This window comes from Syngnathus floridae, chromosome 17 (assembly GCF_059516105.1).
Source record: "Syngnathus floridae isolate MCC-2025c chromosome 17, RoL_Sflo_1.0, whole genome shotgun sequence".
NCBI classification, from domain to species: domain Eukaryota; kingdom Metazoa; phylum Chordata; class Actinopteri; order Syngnathiformes; family Syngnathidae; genus Syngnathus; species Syngnathus floridae.
Genome location: NC_142429.1, coordinates 10,492,442 through 10,514,602, shown reverse-complemented (window position 1 = coordinate 10,514,602; position 22,161 = coordinate 10,492,442). Strand labels below are relative to the sequence as shown.

Below are 22,161 nucleotides of genomic sequence, written 5' to 3'. Positions count from 1 at the left end.
ACCTCGAGTCAATCTCGTTTTTAATGATACGGATGAATTTCTTTAAATTAAACACTTATTGGCATGATGGATTGTCTGTCACTATACGTTTTGAGGCCCTGTGGGTTTGGTCCTCCTGCCAAAAGCATCGAATGGATGTGCAAAGGTACGAGATACAAAATAGTAAAAATAAATTTAAAAATCCTTTTTTTTTTTCATTTTTAACATATATATGTGTATATAAAATAAGCATTTAAATATTTTGTAATATAATTTATGTACAAATACAGAAATCTATATCCATGTCCATTAGGTCCAAATCCACTTTGTATAAATTTGCTTAAGAATTTAAATAACAAGAATGTATTTCTGTTTTTATTTATAAGACACAATTAATTTTGAAGAGAGTAAGTATTAAAAATGAATAAGGTTCTCAATATTAACGTGATGGCATGTCCAGCCAAGGAAATAATTTGGGTTTAATTAAATACGCATGCAAAACACATTTTTGCCACAGCACGTGTGCTATATAAATGATGTTCAATGTGAAATTAACGAAACAGGACAAATAAAACATACAATTGCATCAGACTAATATTTTAATTAAGCCTCAAAAGTTTAATTGGCTCGATTTTGGACGTACTCTGATTTTAAAAAAAAGTCCTTATGGTCTAATAAACATAAGGCCTAAAATCATAATACGGCGATTTAATAATCTTCTTAGCGAACGGATTTATGTTGTATTTTATGTTCTCACACCAATATTTGTTCTTTTCTTTGGCATCGTTACGTAACAGGCCTATCCCAAAACCTGCTTAAAGGGGCGTGCAATGCGAGCGCAACATGCATTAAAAAAAGAAATATTAAATTTGTGTTGATAGACAAGTTGTCCGTAGTGCGCGTAATGGCAATGTGACGCGCAAACATTAATGCGCGTGCACGCACCGAACGCTGCAAGGCCCGTTTGTGTCGTCTTGGCTTTTAACATCAACTTTTGAGACAAAAGATCCACTGGGCAACGGTCCATTTAAGAATGTTGACCTTGGCAGGCCCACTCGAACCCGCCACAACCGCGTCTATTCTCTCATTTCGTTGTGAACGAATGGACGCATTTGATTTGCCTATAAAGTAGCCATTATGGTTGGAGGCCAGCGTGCACGCGGCTTCAGAAGGATATTATAATACACGAAAAACATCGATTGATCTAAAATGGAACTAAAATGGAACTGAAAGAAAGAAAGAAAGAAAGAAAGAAAGAAAGAAAGAAAGAAAGAAAGAAAGAAAGAAAGAAAGAAAGAAAGAAAGAAAGAAAGAAAGAAAGAAAGAAAGAAAGAAAGAAAGAATTTTTGTTAGCCTCATAATCGTACATTCATTTTAACCTATCAATTAAAACAAATACACAATGTTTTTGCAAAAAAAAAATTGTATTTCCTTGTTCTCTCAAAACATTCTAACATGATTCAGGCAATATTATGTCGCTGCTTTGCTGTCATCATCATCATCAAGTTACAACATCCTAAATTAACAGGTGTAATCCCTACACCCCATCATGATGATTTCAGAAATGCCAATCACTTCACCCCAAAAAAAATGATTAATAATCATGACCTTTGACATGAGGATAATGTAACTTCACTTTTGTGATTTATGCAGGCGAGCAAAACGTATCTTATAAATCACAGCATCTATTCCGTCCAATAATGCAGTGATGGAAATCAACCAAATGTACAGTCATGTAAATTATAGATCGGATTTTCAATTTAAAATGTCTTACAATTGATCATTTTGCCAATCTGAATTATTTCCTACACTGATACCACCGATGTCATTGTGTTCAATTTTGGATCTTTGTGTGTCTTGATGAGCACCTGACAAACAATGAAGAGCACCTTTTAAACCCTTTGCCCAAAACTGAGAGTACTTTAAACGAAAAAAGTGTGATATGTTTGAGACCAAAGTTGAAAGACGAATGAGAAGCAGGGAAAAAAAGCGGGAAAGAGATGATAACATGTAGACCATTGGGGTGAGGGGCAGTACATCTAAGTGGACCAAGACCCTTGTGGCTGTTCCTCTCTCTTTCATGGAGTGCCAAAAAAGGAGATTATACCAGCTCTGCTTTCTCCTATGGTGTTGGTAGGGTGGAGGATATTGGGAGGCTTCGTCGACTCATCCCTTCATCCCCCCCCACCCCGCAGATGACATTCTCTGGTGGTATAGGCTGCACTTAAAACCAGAGGAAATTCTATCACTTCATTTTTTAAGGTGGATAGACAGTCAAAAGAAAAAAAGGTCTACCAAAGTATCTCTAAAACAATATTCAATAAGTAAATCAAGAACAAGACTGGCAGAAAAGTCTAAAATTGCTCCCGACAGTTTCATAGTAGGTCTGACGAGCAACATTTGCTGTATATAATTGTAACTTTGCAATAAAATTAATAACAACAACTTACTAGTACACCTAAATGCCACTAAAACAAACAGCTGAAAATATGCGTATATCTACAATCACAATTACACACCACTTCTCATTATCCCGCCCTAGACAAGGCAGTGAGTTAATCAGACCTATAAAAGACGTCTTTGCCAGTAGAAGATAAAACAGTTAGCTGGTAGTCCAGCTCTGCTGAGAGCACTACTCGTCTAGCGGGGCCTTGTGCTTGCCTGATAAGAGACGAGTGTGTGGGATACCCTGAGAGATCCAAGCACACATGTATTGCACACTTACATAGCCTCCTCTCCATGTCAGTTCAACAAATCCTCCATGGAGCCAATCAGCTATCAGCAAAGCCCCAGGCTCAACCAATCATTCATCTGCATCACGAGTTGTTAATTTCAGCACTTCGCCCTGCAGGTCCAAGTGTGTGTGTTTTTGGGATGTGCAAGTAAACTGTAGGACCCGGAGGAAAACCCACGCAGGCACGGGGGGAACATGCAAACTCCACACAGGGAGGGCCTATTAATATTATTGAGAAGGTTTTTCAGGAAGCTGAGTAAAATTAGGTCAGTCTAATTTTTAACCCAAATTTCCAAGGGTGGAGTCTTCTCTGTGGGACAATTTTCTATTTGGTCGTATACCCACAACAACATGAATATTCATGACTAATCCACTCTGTGGTTTCCACTCCCCCATCCCCTAAAAAAAAAAAAAAAAAGACACACATATACACACACATGAACACTGGGCACTGCTGCAGTTGAAGGCAACACTTGGTAGTAACACATGGCGAGGCAGGTGTTGCAGGCCAAGCCAGACATCTGTGCGCTTGCAGCGCACCAAAAGAGGAGAATCAAGGGGAAATAAAAGCAAATGATCTGCGTTGTTGCAAACAAAGGAAGAGTCGGAAGAGCACAGGAGATAACCAGACACGGGTGCCGTTAAATAGGATGGTGGCGACCAACAGTGGTTTGGGTATACTGTATCTGTGACGGGAAAGCAGACTGAAAGATGTTCTGAGGAGGTAGCGGGGGTCACCCGGGTGAAAGGAAGGGGACGAGCCAGACGGGAAGAAATGGCCACCGATGGGAGGGTCTGTCTGGGGGTGGAGAGAGAGAGATGAAAGAGAGTCGGAGGGATGCATCTGATCGTTAAAGCTAAAAAAAAAAACGCCACGGAAATGAAAGGGTCAATATTTTTAATTACCTGATAACAGGTTCTGAACCAAAACTAACAAAGCCACCTCCCCCCAAAAATATGAAATAAATCAAATCATTGAGTGAACCCACAATAATTTCAGATCTTAATAGCTAAAAGGAGACTAATGTTTACTAAGACCCAGAATATTTTGTGTAATGGATAATAAGATCCAACATAAGCATGACAAATGACAAGCTGATCTGATAAGATTTGTCAGAGATCAACCGTATTCTCCTCAACATGTTAAATGGGATTCCATTAAATTGCTACCAAATGTGCAATTTGGATCAGATCTGGCAGAAACTTGTTTTGAATATTACACCTCCCCTGCAAACGTGTACCAAATTAGATTAGATTTGATAAAGATTTCTTTTTTTCAATCTATTACCAACCATGATAAATGACAATTATAATGACATCATCAATTTGGAAATTGGCTTACTGGTTCTAAAACGAGCCATTGTAGCTTGTGTTTACATTCGGTGGGCAATATTCTGCCAACATACAGAATAATGTAAATTAAAGCCTTCCTATAACTCCCTTGCCTGGCAGCCTCATAATCTATACTCCCCAAAAAAATGGTAAAAAAATAAATCCTAAAAGAAATTCAAATAACAGAGTGGCTTGGGTGCACAACATGCACAATGTGTACGTTACTGAGCTGACGCATTGAGTGGCGCAGATGGAGAGCTGCTCTTTTTGCCAGGCTGCCCATACCCAGCCTATGCCCCTCTCTGTGCCCCCTAGCACCCTAAAACCCCTCCTCCCACATCCCTGCATGGGGCCCCAATTCTGGCTGCCATCCCTCCATGACTCCCCCCCCCCCCCCATCCCCAGAACATTCCCACCCATGCAAGCAAGAAGGGTCTACTTCTGCCCTACATAACGGCGAGCGTTGCAGGCTGGCACCGAGAGGAACCCGAGGGTTTACAAACTGTGTCAGGCCTCGAGACACCTCTCTGATCAACACTGCACAAATAATAAATAAAAAAATATATATCAAGAGATGGGCATGATTGATGTTGTCACTGTGGTATCTGGGATAATTTACCTGAACGCCACACACGCAGGAGATAAAGTATGCAGAGGTCAAAGGTGAAAATAAAAAGGCGGTTAGAAAATGTTTAAAACTAAACATAGATTTGTGTCTCGTGAGTGGATCACGGCCTTAATAAAAATTTCCTCTGGTGGGTTTAAATTAAAATCTCACATCCTTTGGGATAAGACCTAGATATGTTTGATGTAGTCAATCATGTCTCCATCCAAAGTATCTTGTGACTAAATTTAAGCAGAAAGTTAATAAAAAAAAAAGTATCACAGCTCATCAACATGTTAACAAATTAAATCAGTGAGCCATCATTTTTGACTCATAAAACTTTTTTTTTTTCCCCCAGTGGACTTAAATATAGTAAACACCAAGCGTGCATGAACATGAACCATTGCGACATATTTTCCAGCATAAGACAAACACACTGATTGGTCATTACGGAGTCAAGCAGAGACAGGAGGCATCCATCCTACCATGCACCATGACCTGGCAGAAAAGTCATAACACAGCTGCCACCTTTCCCACGCCATTCCACACTGCCACGCTGACTCCCACGCCGGAATCCTCTTCTTGGGGCTGCTGATAAAAATATGAATATGTCAACAAAGTCAATAGGGGGAAAAAGTGGGGGGTGTTTAGGAGCTATGTGTTAGGAGGATGCTGCTACAGCTTGAGTGGTAGACTGTGTTTGGAGAAAGAGGGGACACAGAAATGCCACAGAGTGGTGTCCAAGCAGCTGTGCTTCTCGCTTTGCTGGTCCAAATGCTCCTTCTGCCATGTGGACTCTGAAGCGGCAACCCTGAAGCAACATATTGAGGTTCCCTGCATGGATGTATGAAGCAACACATCATGGAAAATGAAATTATAGATCATTTTTTGTATGATTGTGAGTCCTCAGTTTGCCATGTGGTGAAGAAACATCTCTTATAAAAGTTTTGACATCCTGAGTTGAAGAACTCATTGATTTAACATGGTTATTTTTTTTATGCTGCAATAGATGTCAAATAAAATCCCATTTTCAGTCCATGAAACTCAGCCCTTAAGCCTTTCTCTTATTTCTATGCATTCAAAAATGGAGGGAAATCTGCGGCAGATCAAATAATAAAAACAAACAAAAAAAAAAAATCATTTTCTACAGTGGTTGTAAACACTTGGCGGCGGCACACATGGACTCCATTATTGTGGATTTGATTTAGTCAAGCTTGTTATAGGAAATAAAGAAGAAATGTCTGAGCTGAATCGCTTAGGCCCTTTTTGTTTGTGTTGGTGTGCTCAATCCAATGGATGGTCACATTTGATCCAACGCATTGTATCAATTCGTCGTCAGCGCTTCTTGCCAGCTAGCTTGCGCGTGCGCGCGGCCCACTTCACTCTTTAGCGCCTTCTCTCCTTGCCCATCACGATGCGCAGCTGTATGTTTATGTATGACTTCATTAACAAACAGCTTGTGAAGAGAGGGCTATTATCATGGCGTGTATTCCCCGAGCGATGAGTACATGTTGCGTTCGTCTCCGTGTTATACATCCGCCGGAGTTGACAAGAGGTGATGAAATGCGTGACGAGCGGCAATTAAAACGGACGGTTACGGCCCGATAGTCGGGCTCAATGTGCCGCTTTTTGGCACGGGTTGGGATTTTTAAAAGCGCTAGATGACCTATTGTGCGACCCAGCCCATTTCTCCGCCTTTCCCTTCCACACTTTGCATCAGTCTGGAGCTTCCAGCCATGATTCAGTGCTGTTTTTAATCTTGCTAGGCCTCGGCGGGGTCGAAAAGCACCGGGATTGGCGCCGTGCCCAGATGACCCGCGGTAATATGGAAATGGATGGAAGCAACCCCACTCACCCCCTCCCTCCCCCAATTCACACCAAGGCTTATACGTACATTAACGAACATATATAGAGCGTCGAGTTAATTTGCAATCAGTAATTTCGTCTAAAAGTGTATTATTTTCATGCAGCAATTTATTTATAAGGCATATTGTTGTTAGCTTCTGGCTTCTTGATTTGTTTTGACAGCTGACAAGATTTTAAAAGCATGCTACCATTATATACAGGAAGTGTGAGCTGTCAAGTCGCGACTCTTAGTCCGTCCGTCTCGTGTGAGCACATTTCACATACAATGTGGGTTGGAATTCAATTTATATTTATAAAAAAAAAAAGTGTGGTGTTTGTGGCAATTCGTCATCAAGATCATCATGCAAATTAATCACAGTTGGTCAGAAAAATATTGATTTACTACAAATATCTGTTCATCCAATATGCCAGTGAGTTAGATTTAATAGTGAAATATTGTTCCACTAGATGGCAGAAGGTACACAATGAATCTTTTTTTTTTTTTAAATGTCAAATACATGCACTGGCTCTGTAAAAGTTCTGAACAAAATTTAAGCAGTCTATTATAAGTGCTGTGTCCCTTTAGTTTAGTCCGAATAATTTAAATTTACCACATACGTATTTTTCCGATTAGTATTTAAAAGGTTTGGTTGCGATCAGATCCACAACAGCCTTGCAGTGTTCGATTAGGGGACGACATTAGAATTTCTAGTCACGCAGCTTCATGTTTCCAGACTTCATTTATGCAGGCAAGTTCCAAAGTGCAAAGTTGACCATCTCTTCTGCTCTTCCTCACACACAACCCGTCGTAATTTGTCTGCCCACTGGTTTCACTTATTAACTTTGAAAAGGTTTCTGGGCAACGTGGCTGGAGAAAGGGGAAAATAAGGCACCATGGCATTTTTTTGGCACACAGTTCAGTCTGTCTTGCCCAGAATGAGGAGGTTACCATGGCATCAGTGGGCACCTCATAAAGCAGACCATTGTTGGCTCTCTTGCAAATGTGTGTGTGTGTGTGTGCGTGTGTGCCAGATAGAGTTGCATGGCAACAACTTCTGGGCATCACCAATAGCAAGAAGCCCAAATTTTGCACAAGGCATTCAGACATCAACACACGTTAGATTAGACTGTTTGGATAACCTGTCCGTGAAAATGTTCTATATTGGGATCATGAGCAACCATTCCCAAAAACAAAAACAGACAGATGTTTGCAAATGAGGAACGACTTAGTGTGACTACATGCTGTGCATGATTAAAGTGTACACTGATTTTTCTTTCGGGTTCAAGAAATGACTGAGAGGCAACACGTGCAACAAACATGGTCACCACAATTAGGAAATGAGGGCAGAAAAATAACCTGGGGGAAGAAAATTAAATCCGTTTATTTTTGTTTTATTTGACTAGTCGAATCCATTAGCTGGGGAAAGGAGTCATGCATGTTTATTTGTAATTGTTTCAATTCCAAATTCTGTAGGCCACTTTGGCTCGCATGCAAATTTGGGTACAATCTGTGCTTACTGTCATGGAATAAAGAGCAGGGTTTTTTTTTTTTTAGGTGAACTGTGTGGGTGACGAGAAATTTTGTGTACAATCTAACTCACTTCAACCTTTGTGTTGGCGTTTTTGGCTTGAATGTGTGCAGTCTTGCTGAACGGATCCAAAAGGCCAGACATGTGGGTGCTCTGGTACACTCTGCTGGTACCTTTTGGAACACTCCATTTTTTTTTTTTTTTTAGACAATTTAATCTTGTCATGGGAGAACAAAACACTGCCTTAACAGATGGATAACTAATGAATGACCTCTGATGATTCATGAGAGCTTCATGAAATTAATTACACGGACATGGAGCCATTGTGGCTTTATGATTAGTCTACATGTAATGAATAATCAATCAATGATAATTAAAGCACAGTTATACGATATATTAATAATCTAAAAAAAAAATAACTGGTGCGCGGTTAGATAGAGAATCTACATGGGGTTCAAACAAAGCTAAAGTTGGGATCTATATAGGAGAACACAATATCAGAGAAAATATCATACAAATGTTCATAAATAGGCTACAAAACCGAAATATTTTATTTCACTCAGTGGAAATGTGGAAGGATTTTCTTTGTCTCTATTTGAAGATTTTAGAGTGAAAATTTGACATTTAGTACCAGCAAATTAGTATCATATTTATTATTATTATTATTTAATTTAAATGTGTTCTCACAATTTTCTTGACTCAGGCCATTTTCAATTTGTATTTTATTATTTTCACTTTATGAGACACAGACCCGTTTCGGAAGGCTAATTTGATTGGACAACTCGGCATATTGAACAATAATAGATACAAACAACATGGCGCAAAATAACCTCACCATTGGCTGTCAACATGCAAGGACATGAAAGAAATCACTGTGATGTGATCATGCAATTAGATGAGTCTGCATCCGAGTTAAAAAAAAAAAAAAGTGAGAGTCAAAGGCTGTTTGCTTACACATTTAAAATAGGTTGTTATATGTGCTACTCTTCAGAGGGGTGCATCCAATTATGTCTGAAAATCTCAACGACCACATAGCGACAAAAGGTTCAAACCTGAAAGTGTCTTATTTTGGCATCATATGCACTATAGGCTTTTTTGTCTTCTAAAGACATGTGGAAAATGGCTACAAACAGATTTGAAAGTAAAACAGGTGCCAGCTCGGCCATCTGCTTTGAGTTTTACTTCCCTCTGTCTGCTTACAGCCAATCTTTAAATGATCCCAATTCATCCTTCTTCTTATTTTCCACTTTCCACCAGTCAGACCAGTGTGACACGATCATGCACTCTTTAAGTATCAATTAAAAAAAGTGTCAAAAACCAAAAAAGAAATGACATTAACTGTAGGTATGACATCTTTATAGAACTTCCCGGATTAACTGCGATGGCAGATGGATTGATGAAGTGGCCAAAAAAAGTACAAGTCCAAGGGGGAATGGGGTCAAGGAGTTCCAGAGCGAGACTTTGAAGAGGCTGCCAACAAGATGGGCTCAGGCCTCATCAACTCTTCCTGCTCTTTATAGCCGTATGAGCCTAGTTTTCCACAGTAACCTAACTTAAGACACACACTTGAATCAATATATTTCAAAACATCGGCGTACAGTATCGTTCTTTTCCAACTACCAAATGACCTAGATTGCAGACTTCTATGTAACTTGATTTTTTTTCTTTTATAATTAATCAATTTTGTGGTGCAAAAAAAGATAAGACTAAAATATAATATGCTGTCGTATATTATAGTCTCATGAGGGAAAACACATTTTATACTTTTTTTAAATAAATATTATTTTCTAATAAGTGTCTTAAGTCACTAGTTTTGAATATAATGAGAAATATTTTTGACAGTTTAATGGAGAATACAAATAGGCTATTTTTCTTGAGATGTATTATTTCTGATTTTTGTTGGGCCGTAAGGAAATTTGCCAAGGTCAATACAGTCGTGCATTTAATAATTCTATGTTGCCTCTTTATATTTCAATTTTATAAGACGTGTAGTATTTTTTGTCTTTGTTTTTTCATTTAATATATCAGTGGACAGAAATTAAACATTATGACAAAATGATTGAAACAGGCTGCTTTTTTTGTCTTTCATCTGACCGCAAAGCACATATATTAAGGTACGTACTAAAATGCTTAACAATTTTTACTGTATTTCACAATGAAATATAGAGTTGCCGTATACTGGACATATATGGCCCCGACTAACATGATTTGTCAGTGTCTCAAATTTTCTTACGTAACTGAGCGCAACGATAAAGAACACAACAGAAATAAATTTCAAAATCCTGGAACGGCTGCAGTAAAAACACACAAAAGCAAATAAATTGGGAATTACTGGACTTAAAAGTGAAAACATACTGTGGCTGATCTCTCTGCATCCTCCCCATAAAGTAGCGGCCGGGCCTCATTTTAAGAACGCGGTGGGTGACGCCGGAACCGAAGCCGGGTGGCGGGTCTGAGAAACCCGGTGCTGCTGGGCTGAGCCCGGCTTCTATTGAGCCCATTAGGACAAAGATATATCTGAACGGGAGGAAAAGTAAACAAGTTAGCAAGCGTTGGGGGTCCTGTCTACGGCTTGGAACTTGTTTTTAGTCTGAAAAGAAGAGGCGGTAAAGGTTGTAAAGAGTTGTTTAGACTGGAGTTTCAGACTCTTCTAGCATGCAGGTGCTCTTTTCACTGAATGGTCTGCTCCGCCAGACACTTCTTGGCCCGTGCTGAATGCTCTCAGCGTGTTTGTTTGCCGTCTTTTTTTTTTTTTTGTATACACTGTCTGCTACCTATTCCCCTTTTCCAAACACTTTAAATTAGTGTCTATCATTTTTTTCTTTCATGCTGATGTGGCATTTGAAATCTTTTCTCCTGTTTTGGCCTACAATCTTTGAGTTTGCGTGCACATCCATCAGCGTGTCAAACGGTTGTGCCAGTGTGGTCAAGGCACTCAGCTGTTGTTTCCAATACACAACTAGCATCCTTAATAATTCACCCCCAAGCAGATGGTGGTGAGATTCGTATATACGAATGTGTTTTTGTGCTTAAGAGTGTTCACTTGATTGGAGAGGCAGCTGTGGCAAAACCACATCCAGCTTCATCCGACGGACAAAAAAAGAACATCGGATCTAAGACATGCTAGTGGGAAAGATCAGAATGCTGCAAAGATTTATGAAGGAAAGAAAATAACACTGAATTGGCGTATAATCCTTCAGATTGATGGCCAATGAATAGATTGTTATCATTTTGTCACAATAATCCAAATCAGCACCCTACGCGATAAACAGCTAGCAAACCACGCGGCTTTTAGCGAAACACTCCACTTGCTACCAAATCAGTCAGGCTGAAAATATAACAAAAATATTGAGACATATAATAATAATTGCACCTACAGAGAGAGAAAAAAGAAAATACGGAGTTCAGATTCAGCAGAAATAAGCACCGTAGACCAGCCTGAAGCAAAATGACGAAATCAAGCTAGCTAAACCACTAATAGCACTGAACTTCAGATTGTTTTGTTGGCATATAAAACCCCTTCATAACTCCACATTTGCCTAAAAGGGGTTCCCCATGGTCATATAGAAGCAAAACTCTAGGCCCACTCTCATTATTACGTTAATCGGATGACAATGATGGCAATGTAGCCTGAGGACGCAACTATGTATCTAATATAGCTTTGCAATCCAACTGCTTCACCACGACACCATCCGTCTAATTGGTTTTGTTCTGGTGAATCACTCCAGGTTTCCTTAATAGAAAAAGCAAACATACTGCTGTAACATTGGGTGACAAGGGCACCTTGGGTGTGCAGATGTTCACGCAGATGACAGATGGCGGTGGCACGGCGAAGGGAGCAACGGAAGGATGTCGGAGCCAGCCTGGTGCCACATGCACCCCCTACTTCTTAATTTCCCCCGTTGTACTCAACATTCCCCCCCAACATAAAGTCTCCTAACAGAGGGTTGTGTGATATCTTTATCTGTGTGATGTAAACATGCTGTGACTCAGCACCTGATGGTCATGAAGGTCTGGATGTCATTGCGTTCTATACGAGGAACCCCCGATATGACAAGGCCACAGGAAGCTCATTGTATAAAGATGATAAAAAAAAAAGATTGCTTCTTTGATTGGAGATCATGAATGTTTTCTTAGTACAATATGTACATGAATTTTAAATCTATTCAGAATATTAAACGTTCAAGATGTCTAGATTATTGTCTCAATTTGTGATTCTTCATAGGGTTCACTGAACGAAAAAAAAAAACTCAATATTAAATAAATACCCTGTCAAATTTTGTTACTGAAATAAGAAAATATTACAATTATAACAATACTCATAACAATAATGATACAAGAAATGTTTGTAATGTCCTAAATGAGATTAACATTTTAAATTTGGCTCAATGGAATAAAGTAAATAAAAGACTAATAAAAAAAATGGATGAAAGAGAAAAATAGGGCAAAATAATAATAATAAATTAAATTTGCATCCAAAATATTATACTCTTCAGTATTTAAATAATGAGATAAAATGGGGCAAATATATAAATATATATTACCATGAGTTATGCTATTCGTGAGGGATTTTTCCTCACATGCATGACATAAACAATTGTGTTGAATTAGTTCACAAATAAAGAGTCAGGGGTAGTAGTATCAAAAAAGTGCATTTGGTGCAGATTATGCATTTGAGGCAGGATGCCCAGGAAGCTGAAGAGAAGAAAAGGATTTCCAATGACCAGGTAGAGATGATAATTACCTCCATTCATCTTCACCGGACCCCGGCATTGTTTTCTGATGGTGCATGTGAGGACAGGCCCACTTTGATGAATTTCTCCTTGAATTAGCGGTCACCAGTGGATCTCGAGCCTCTGTCACTCTCCATGCTCTCATTCATCATCTCATTAGTTCCTTGCGCTGGGCTCCATGGGTCCGTCGACTCCCAGGGAGAAAGGAGACAATATTAGCACCATCATAAACATTATCTGGATGTCATAATAATCATCACTGGTTACTAGTCAGCCTAATTAGGCAAATATCTATTTTTTTAATTACAATCTGTTTAATTCCCAACTGATCATTTATTGGCTAAAATGTCACTGGTAGAGTTGTTTAACTCTAAAATGCCATCATAGTGTCGAAACCAAATACTTACATAAGCTTAATGCGTGTGTATACTTATGATAATATTTCCACTTATGATGTTTACAAATAAAATGTTGTGATGCAAATGATTTTGTTGAAAGTGTTTCAGCTATTATCCGAAGCCTTTGGGAACTCCCAATGTCCCACTTTGAAAGCTCTCACTATGTCCTCAAATTCCACCTCACATTTTCGTCATTTGGCATCGTGGTTAAAATGTTTCCGAAAGCAAAATATGGGCATCTTTTGCCAAAGTATCAAGAAGCACATCCATTAGTATAGTGTTCGGAACAATACCACCCAAAATGTATCCTCCCTGGCCTCAGCTTTGAATTGGGCCCAAATCCAAGTTTAACATTAGTTGGCATCACTTTGGGCAAGCTGAGCGAATGAACACAGCTGAACCTTACGGGGCCGTAAAAAAATCAGCGCAGTGAATCTGAGCGATTTGTTGTGATACGTAATCTTTTTTTTCCCGCCGACCGCAAATGGAGCTTTAACAAAGCTTCTATTTTTACATCTTTGAAGACAAGCTTACATTGTCTGTGGGTAATTAAAGGGATGTACCTGCTGCCAAGGACAACGTTTATTTGGAATATAGATTTCTGGGAGATGAGAAAAGTGTAATCCATCACAAACGCTGCGTGGAGCACAGGCTTCTGTCATTACCAGGAAATTGTGCTATTTTAGGGCTCAGCTCTCTTTTACTTGGAGTTTGTCCTCGTCCCTTTTTTTTTGGGTGTCAAAAATCATATAGTCCCCGCCAAATTGCGAGTAAAACATCGTTATTGATTCAGGCCAAGAAGAGAGTTAAAAATTAGACTCCATTTATTATCATTTCTTCTTCGCATCAGCAAATTGTAATGCTGGCTTGGCAAAATACTTCACGGACTTGGCTTGAACCTCTGCGGGTGTGTATATGCAGGGTGGGCGGGCAATTGGTGTACAATAAAAAAAATTGGAAAAAGCTGGAATGGTACTAAAAATGTATCATAAAAATAGTATTAAATGTACTCTACCCTTCTTTAAGACTAATTGAAGACAGCCATTTGGAACTTTCATTCCAAGAAAGTTCAGCAAAATTGTAGGGGGGAAAAATGATACAAAGATTTTCTATACAAAAACTTAGAATGAACTGTTCAATACTACATGTAATTAATAATTGGAAGAGCGCATTTCATTTTTTTCCCCTTTTATGAATATTATTGGGCATTTGTTCCAAAAATAGATATCAGGATCATTACCTGACTTCTTTAGATGGGCTGATCATTTGAATCTGATGAGTTGATCCTTTGAATCAGGTGTATTGGAGGAAGGACAGCAGCCCTCGAGGACCTGAGCTTGGACCTGCAAACCTAATTAGGGGCAAATAGTACAGAAACTAGATGGCTGGATTATTTAGTTGTGTAGAACTTCCCAAAATGTGTTAACACAGCGTACAACACTCCTACTCATGAACCCAGAAATAAATTTGTCATGTTGCCACTATCTTCTCCCGTCTAACTGCTAAGGAGCCTTCTTGCCTATGACTGACACTGATATGATCCCTTAAGCCCCATGCTTGGCACCAGATCGCTCCTAAAACAAATTAAGCCTGTGTCATGCCCACACCCACCTCCAGTCCCCCAACCCCACCAAGACCCTGGGAACTTTAAATCTTTAATGGAGGTTTTTTAAAAAATATTTTGTTTGCTCCCAGGACACAAAAGTGATGACAGCTTTGCTGCTATGAGCAGATCAAAGTTTTGGAGTATTAGCTTGTCAAAGAAGAAAGTGGAGCAGAGAGGGAAAACAAAGATCTTGGATTAAAAAAACTGCCTTCCCACCACTTCATGTGACCGACCACTTAACTGCAGCACACTTGACCTCTACATATCACACTGTGCTCTAAACCCTTCTGATTTACTTTATAATTTATTTCATGTCCAGCCACAAGGATGCAATGTTGAGAGCTTCCTCTCCATGATTTATGCTCTTAAACCTCAGGGACAAAGCATAAATGTTCAACTGTTTTTTTTTTTCCAGCAGGGATTGTTCTGCAGACAATTGCAGAAAATTAGTCAAGAATATTCAAAAAGTAATCATCCAGTAACACTACTGTCACTTATTAATAGTAGAGGAAATGGTGAAACATCTTTTGAAATTAATTGTACAATATTTTATGTATATATGCATTCAATTTAAATATATTGCTAGGGAAAACGACTAATTGTTACCCGACGGGACATCTTTTCATTTTGAAATTAATCAATTATTTTGTAAGAATTCATGTCATATTTTATGTCCCGTAATGAAAAATATCCGCGGAAGAAAACAGGCACTCTCAAAGACACCTATCAGGGGTCCTTTGCAAGGTGAAAGGAAAATGGCCGCGTCCATGATCTGCAGGAGGACGCTGGTGGTCCGTAACACATTTAAAAGGCTTCCAGCACCAAAAAATGAAATTTCTGCGAGCTATCCAAGCGGGATTCTACTACAGACGGCATCGTATAACCCCAAACGTCTGAACCTGAATCTTCGCGATCCCTTTATTCCCGACAAGAGCAGCGAGAAGACGCCGGAATGGCAGAAGACGAGCAAATACGATGGGAAGTTGTACGGTCGCTATGGCTCGGCGTCTGGGGTCGACCCTGCGTCGCTGTGGCCCAGCCACGCAGAGCTGGACAAGATTATCGCGGAGGAAAATGAGTGGCATCCTCCGTTAGAGGTTATGTTGAAGAATATCGCAGCGAAGCAAAAGGAAGAGGATGATAAACGCATGGCAAAGTGAGTCATGCTAACTTAGCTATGCCATTGCGTCTATTATCGGACAGCCATGTTATTGTCATAATGATCGTTTCTATTCCCATCACAGGGAGAAGCTCATTGCAGAAAACATGGCCAAAATGCCCAAGATGATCGCCGACTGGCGCAGAGAGAAGCGTGAAGCTAAACAGAAGCTAAAAGAGGAGAAGGCACGACGTGAGAAGTTGCTGGCTGAGGCCAGGGAGCGTTTTGGCCACTCAGTGGACCCCCGCAGCACCAAATTCCTGGAAATGGTTGCCGAAATTGAGAAAGAAGAGAAGAAAAAGAGGAAACTGATGAAACGCAGACTGAGAGAGGAGCAGGCGGGAGTCCCTGTCACTCCTCCTCCTGTTGCCTCCTCATAAACTTGGACTCAGTCACCATAGATGTAATAAACTAATACATTTTTGGGTTGCATCGTTGATGTGCCCATTATGTTTTCTAATGCCAACTGGAATTACAGGAGTTTACTTTTCTGACTTGAGAAGTTCCTTTCCAAAGTTGATTCCCCTTGTTTGTCATTGTAATAAATATTGTAATATAAGAAACATGAAGACTCTTGCAAAGTGGCCCCCTTTCTTGAATGCCTAAATATATTCAGATACAGTGGAATGAAAATTGAATTTACCCTCAAGCAACCCAAGATGTCCTGCTAATCCATCAGAATGCATTTCCTGTCAAAATAATTTCGAGTGGTTTTAATCAACGGTTGAGGCAGGTTATGTAAACATGGTCAATACAATGAAATGTCTTCATCAACAACTTTGTATTCTTCTATAAATTCTATTCAAAACTATACTACTGTTTAACGCCAATCGTGTTTTACCGTCATCAAATGTCAAAAAGACAAACCCAAATATAAACCCAGCAATTACTTGATGGAAAATTGGCACAAGTAGAAAACTGGGCATCGGCTAAAACCGCAGACGTGTCACTGACAATGACAGCATTTGAAGAGTGTCTCCCAAGATAAAATTTCGATCTCCCTATGGATGAGTTTGGTCCGCATCGACAGAGCCAGCATTCAGTTTGGCCATGGCAGCATGGATCCTGAACTGCGTGCGAGATTCCATAGAGTATTCTTTGTAGTTGTTTCTAGAAATCAAAAGAAGGACTGTTGAGCGCAATTAAATAGTTTAAATTACTTTCTTTCAAGTCTCAGAGGGACATGGGGGCATGTCATTTATGGCTGATTATATATTGGAATAAATCTAAAATTCAATGGCTACTTTTAAATCCTGCTATAACACCCTTTTGACTCGTTTTTTCTCTAAGGTGTCCAAAAGCAGCAGAGGTCCGAGATGCAGGCAGAGAGTGCCCTCTACTGTCTGCTAGTGGAACTACAAAAACCAAAGTTGCTAATATACTGTACTAGACTAAAAAATACATATATTTAGGCCAATTTAAATATTTTGCATAAGGCATTCGTGGTAGTTGTACTCATACCAGACTTTAAGGAACCACTTGGGTCTATTTCCGTATTGATTACGACTGTTCATGAACCACTAATTTAATTCAACTAACTTACTTGGCCTTGTGGAGAAGTTTGATGGCTTCGTCTCTTCGGCCTTGTTCGATGTAGAGGAGACTGAGCTCCACCATGGAGTTGGGAATGAGGTAGTGGTCAAACCTAAGCTTCTTCTCACTGCAAAATATAAAGGCTTTTTATTTTTTAGTCTCAGATTGATTCAAGTCAACCGTCCTTGTACACTTTGTCATTCTGTTCCCAGCAGAGATTAAAATAGCTTCCTGGTTTTGGCTGTCTGGTTTCTTGTTGTGGAGTGAGGGAGAGTTAATTACCTGCATTTTAAAAGGAATGTTACATGCACTCACCTGGAACAAACTTTATGAAAGAATTCCTCGGCACCCTGGAGGAGTCCCTGATTTTTCAAACACATTCCCTTCAGCAGATGGATTACACAACGGTCATCTAGTGAATATTCGTTCTCTGTGGAGGTGTGAGGAGATAAAAACAGTATTGATGTTACATTTTGTGTTACATTTCAATCAGGGCGGACGTCTGAGGACCTGGAGACTCCAACAAGGTGCGCTCAGCCTCCACTAGCGTCTGGATCATGCCTTCAGTCAGCTCTGGTCGTTTTTTGATCATACTAAAACCATTCCACATGTACATCATCTCCTGGAATCAAACAGTGGAGACATGTAACGGGCGTTAGTTCCAGAATGTGGTTTTGAAGTCTTACCAGCACTGGCACTGCTAGCCTGACTGGACAGTTGGCTTTGTAGCGGCGAGCTTTGCGGATAGCAAATTTCTCTGTGGGAGGAGACTTCCCTGCTATCTTCTGCTTGAAGCCAGGCACTTGTCTAAATAGAAGAGGGAGTCACAAGCAGAGTTGGCCCAAGGCTTATGCACACTAAGGACCTTCTTACTGTAGACCAAAACTAATATTTACTACAACTATTTAAAATTTTTAACTGAGGTAGTATTTTTGCACATTGCTTTTGAATATTTTTTATTTTTATATATATAATATTTTTTTAAGATAACATTTTGGATTAAGGTAGTATCATATTTTTGTACATTGCTTTTGAATATTTTTTTATATTTTATTTTTCATACATATATTTTTTTATTAAGGTAGTATCGTATTTTTGCACATTGCTGTTGAATTTTTTTTTTTAAAACCAATAAATAATAAACCATAGATGGTTTGAATTTTGGAAGCACTAACCTAAAGAGATCCACCTCATTCTCTCCGAAGGGGCGTTCCTCTTCCTTTGGCAGCATGCTAAGGCAAGCAGCTTTCATGTAGATGTACATGGCCTAGGAGAAACAAAAATGGAATCAATTGGATGTATCTATTTCCTAATTATACTAATCAGTAGGAAAGGATAATCATTCAGACATTGCAGTGCGTACCTTGGACCAGCGGCTTTCCTTGCTCAGTAGGTCAGCGTAAAAATAAGCCATTTTCCATGCTCGCTTATAAGTGAAGCACCACATTAGCTCCCAGTAGCACATGTGGTGGAATTGCTTCCATGCTTGCTGGGCCTTGCAGCCATCTTCAAATAAGGCCACCGCCTGGTGGAAATGAATAACAATGCAACAGTCGTTAAAAAAAAAAAAAAAAAAACTCAGGAAATGAAGAAAAACAGGAAATGAAGATTTTTGTGAGAAACACCTCATCGATGTTTCCTTTCATCTCCTCTACCCTGCCAGCAAAGAAGAGGAATATTGCTCCCTGTGTACAAAAAAATAAAAATTACTAAGCCATTTTACTGCACGTTAATTCTCGTATAAAAGTGGAAGTCCAATAAATTTGCTGATTAACCTCACATAGATATAAAAAAAAAAAAATGGTGTTTGATTCTTTTGGGATTCTGTAATCCACTCACCCGGGGATATCGAACCCGGAATATTTTCAGCAATCTTTCAGCTTCCACCACATGTCCCTCACCTGTTCCTGAAAATCACAGCCAGCAGGACGTATGAAACATCTTACCGATCACTCAGCGGTGTATTTGGGGGCGGAGCCATACCTAATATGAACGTGAGAAAAGTGTAGTAACAAAGCAGTAGCAGAACACACAGCATGGAGCGCAAATTCAATGCCGTGGCGCCGTCATCAAGCAGGGACAAACCGTAATCCTAAACAGGGATGAGATCATTATGCAATACATTCATCCATATGCAAATGAGATCTGTACAAATACCTTATCTCCCGAGAAGCCGGCAAATTCTAATACTTTTAGTATCCGGGGTGGAAATAAAGAGAGTGTCTATGGGGGAGGAAAAAAATAAAATAAGTAAGCTGTAAAATACATGCACAAGGTCTAAGTATAGTATGGTGACATCATACCAAATTAAACGCTCCTACTCCAAATGAAATGCCACCCTCTAAGTGATTATGGCCGGATCCTTTCAAACAGGTTTGAGATTTCACGTAGGAATGCAAGTCTCTGAAAGACAAAAGGTAAACAGATCAGGAAAAGGCCTTGAGCAGCAATTTAAAAATCATAAATTATTTTATTAATTGATTAAAATGAAATTATCTAATTTAGTCATAGTTGTATTGTATATATTCTGACGAGACATCACCGCTACTTACTTGTAAATTAGGTAACTGTTTCGTACTTTGATCCCACCTTTGATAAAACTCACCATGTTCTCATCCTGCACAGAAACATTTGATGCTGTTATTTTGAGGAACTTTTGTGTGTCGGGCTAACTAGGACGAACGTAGACATAATTGTAGTGTATCGTTTTACGTTACCTGGAGGAAGGTGAGAGCAGCTCTTTGGAGTTGGCATTCCGCATAACACACTTCAGCATGGAGCTGCTCTGCACATGCGTGGAAGAATATTAAATTCAGTAAGAGATAATGAAATTTTAAAAATTCTTCTAAATAATCTAATTTGGCAACTTTCAACATTTTAAGGTCAGGAGTTGGAAATTGGTTATAAAATAATTGTTCTAATTAGATCAATTTTAATTAAAAAAAAAGTACCTTCAGTGAGCTCCCCTGTCAACTTGCCTAAATTTGGAGATTTACGGCGAGACCTGAAACAATGTTACCATATCAATTAAAAGTATTGCACATAGCAGTATGAGCAGTGACATGCCTGGGGTCATAATAAACACACTAGTGCAATTCACAATGGTCCTCAAATATGCAAACATGCATTATTTTAAAAACAAACCTTTGGCAGAGATCCTGAGCACTCTTCATGGTAGCTCCAGCATTGCAAATGTCTTCATGTTGGAAAGTCATCATGGCCTGCATTTCCAGGATTGTGGCATAGATGAGAGCATGGTACATACTCTCACCCACTCTGCAGACGAAAGAATTTAAGAGTTGATATTTCTTACAGTTTCCTTGATTACCATTTAAAGTTCTTTTGTTAATAGCTATGGCATTGTACTGACAAAAATAGTGCTTTGACGCATTCCATGTTTCCTTTTTCGAATGGGTTGGACAAAGTTAGTGAAACCCTTATTTTAAGCTTTTTTTTTTTTTTTAAATGAGTAGTTTTCTTTGAAAGTGTCACACTACTGCTACTATCTGATAGACTGATATTTATTTAACAGGGCTGCCGTTCTTTTGGTTGTTGAAACAGTCACACTTGGGGCGTCAGCTTCAGTAAACACATAATATCCTGGAGAATAGAACTTCAACTAAACAGTCATCTAAAAATAAGCACATTGCTTCACACTTCTCGTCCTAACACAATTGTTTTCCCGACCCACAAAAAAACACAAATGTATTTTTTGGATTACTTGGATTGCAGCCTCTCCAGACTTTCATTGAAGTGGTTGTTTAGGAAGAGATCCAGGGCCTCCATACACTCTTCCAGGCTTTCTTCTAGGGTCATCTGGGATGAGTTGCTAAAATATACAAAACCATTTTTTAACATTAATTGGTATTGTACCATAACACAACAAATATAATTGGAAAAATGCTCTTTTGAAAGTGTTTACGTTGGAGTATCACCAGGAAACATATTGAGAAAGATTGAGCGTGGCCAGATAAACAGGAAACAACTTTTGTGGTTGTTTAAACAATTACTTTTTGTTTTAAACTTGCTTCGCTGGTAGCACAAGTTTAAAAGTGTTACAAGCAACTCCGCAGAAGTCAAGAAAATTGCACTCACGTAGTTATTAACTTTTTCTTTTGGGTTATACTCACTTCTGTGCAGGATTGTCGTCTTTTCCATTGGACATGTTCTCTCAGCTGCTCCACCTGTGCAGTTCTCACACGCCAGAAGCGAACCAAGGCGCATTGAGCACTTTCTGCGCAAATTAAAACCAAGTTCTTGCAAGGCTCCAATTGCAATTCGAGTGTTGGATTATATCCTCAGTTTCCTGTTTAATGTGTTTGCGCTCAAATCGGGACTTAAAGTATTTCCTTTCAGCGTTGTATGGGAACGTGAAAAGAGTTGCGCGCTTAACTCCTCCTCTGCTTCCATTGACACGCACACCTTCAGGAAGGCAGAGACGGATAGGACCAATGACGTCACCAGTCCAGCATGGTCCGGTCCAACCGGCTGGTCGCACGGACACGACGTTGGCTGAGGCGGTGATATTTAAGTGCAATAATTAGCATATTTATTTATTTATTCATCTATTTTGCATTACCAAACCTGACTGAATGCAAACTTCATTTGCCTCTGTGTAATCAAATATCAATTTTAATATGTAAAATATATTTATGTAAATACTGTAGTTGAATTTTTCCTTGGAGGCATTACTAGTTATTGCGAGAAGT

General features: G+C 39.3%; 3 protein-coding genes across 3 annotated transcripts; 1 reads left to right on the top strand and 2 right to left on the bottom strand.

Moving 5' to 3' along the window:
- Nucleotides 1–1,449: 1,449 nt before the first annotated feature.
- On the bottom strand, nucleotides 1,450–16,483 carry LOC148384462 (uncharacterized). Its single transcript, XM_088357798.1, has 5 exons — nucleotides 14,395–16,483; nucleotides 12,768–12,947; nucleotides 10,379–10,540; nucleotides 5,135–5,240; nucleotides 1,450–3,512 (listed from the first exon to the last, which is right to left on the bottom strand). The coding sequence occupies exons 2-5, from the start codon at nucleotides 12,899–12,901 to the stop codon at nucleotides 3,267–3,269; spliced, it is 648 nt and encodes a 215-aa protein (XP_088213924.1). The 5' UTR covers nucleotides 12,902–12,947; nucleotides 14,395–16,483; the 3' UTR covers nucleotides 1,450–3,266.
- On the top strand, nucleotides 15,476–16,488 carry gadd45gip1 (growth arrest and DNA-damage-inducible, gamma interacting protein 1). The gene is made up of 2 exons (XM_088357795.1): nucleotides 15,476–15,916; nucleotides 16,005–16,488. The coding sequence occupies exons 1-2, from the start codon at nucleotides 15,516–15,518 to the stop codon at nucleotides 16,297–16,299; spliced, it is 696 nt and encodes a 231-aa protein (XP_088213921.1). The 5' UTR covers nucleotides 15,476–15,515; the 3' UTR covers nucleotides 16,300–16,488.
- A 129-nt stretch (nucleotides 16,489–16,617) lies between these two features.
- On the bottom strand, nucleotides 16,618–21,919 carry LOC148384460 (tetratricopeptide repeat protein 39A). Its single transcript, XM_088357794.1, has 18 exons — nucleotides 21,583–21,919; nucleotides 21,174–21,281; nucleotides 20,597–20,728; nucleotides 20,404–20,456; nucleotides 20,170–20,237; nucleotides 20,005–20,069; nucleotides 19,756–19,855; nucleotides 19,610–19,675; nucleotides 19,436–19,544; nucleotides 19,292–19,359; nucleotides 19,078–19,137; nucleotides 18,816–18,977; nucleotides 18,628–18,719; nucleotides 18,139–18,259; nucleotides 17,963–18,074; nucleotides 17,768–17,882; nucleotides 17,463–17,579; nucleotides 16,618–17,029 (listed from the first exon to the last, which is right to left on the bottom strand). Exons 1-18 carry the CDS (start codon nucleotides 21,615–21,617, stop codon nucleotides 16,921–16,923), a joined length of 1,692 nt encoding a protein of 563 aa, XP_088213920.1. The 5' UTR covers nucleotides 21,618–21,919; the 3' UTR covers nucleotides 16,618–16,920.
- Between the last annotated feature and the right edge of the window lie 242 nt (nucleotides 21,920–22,161).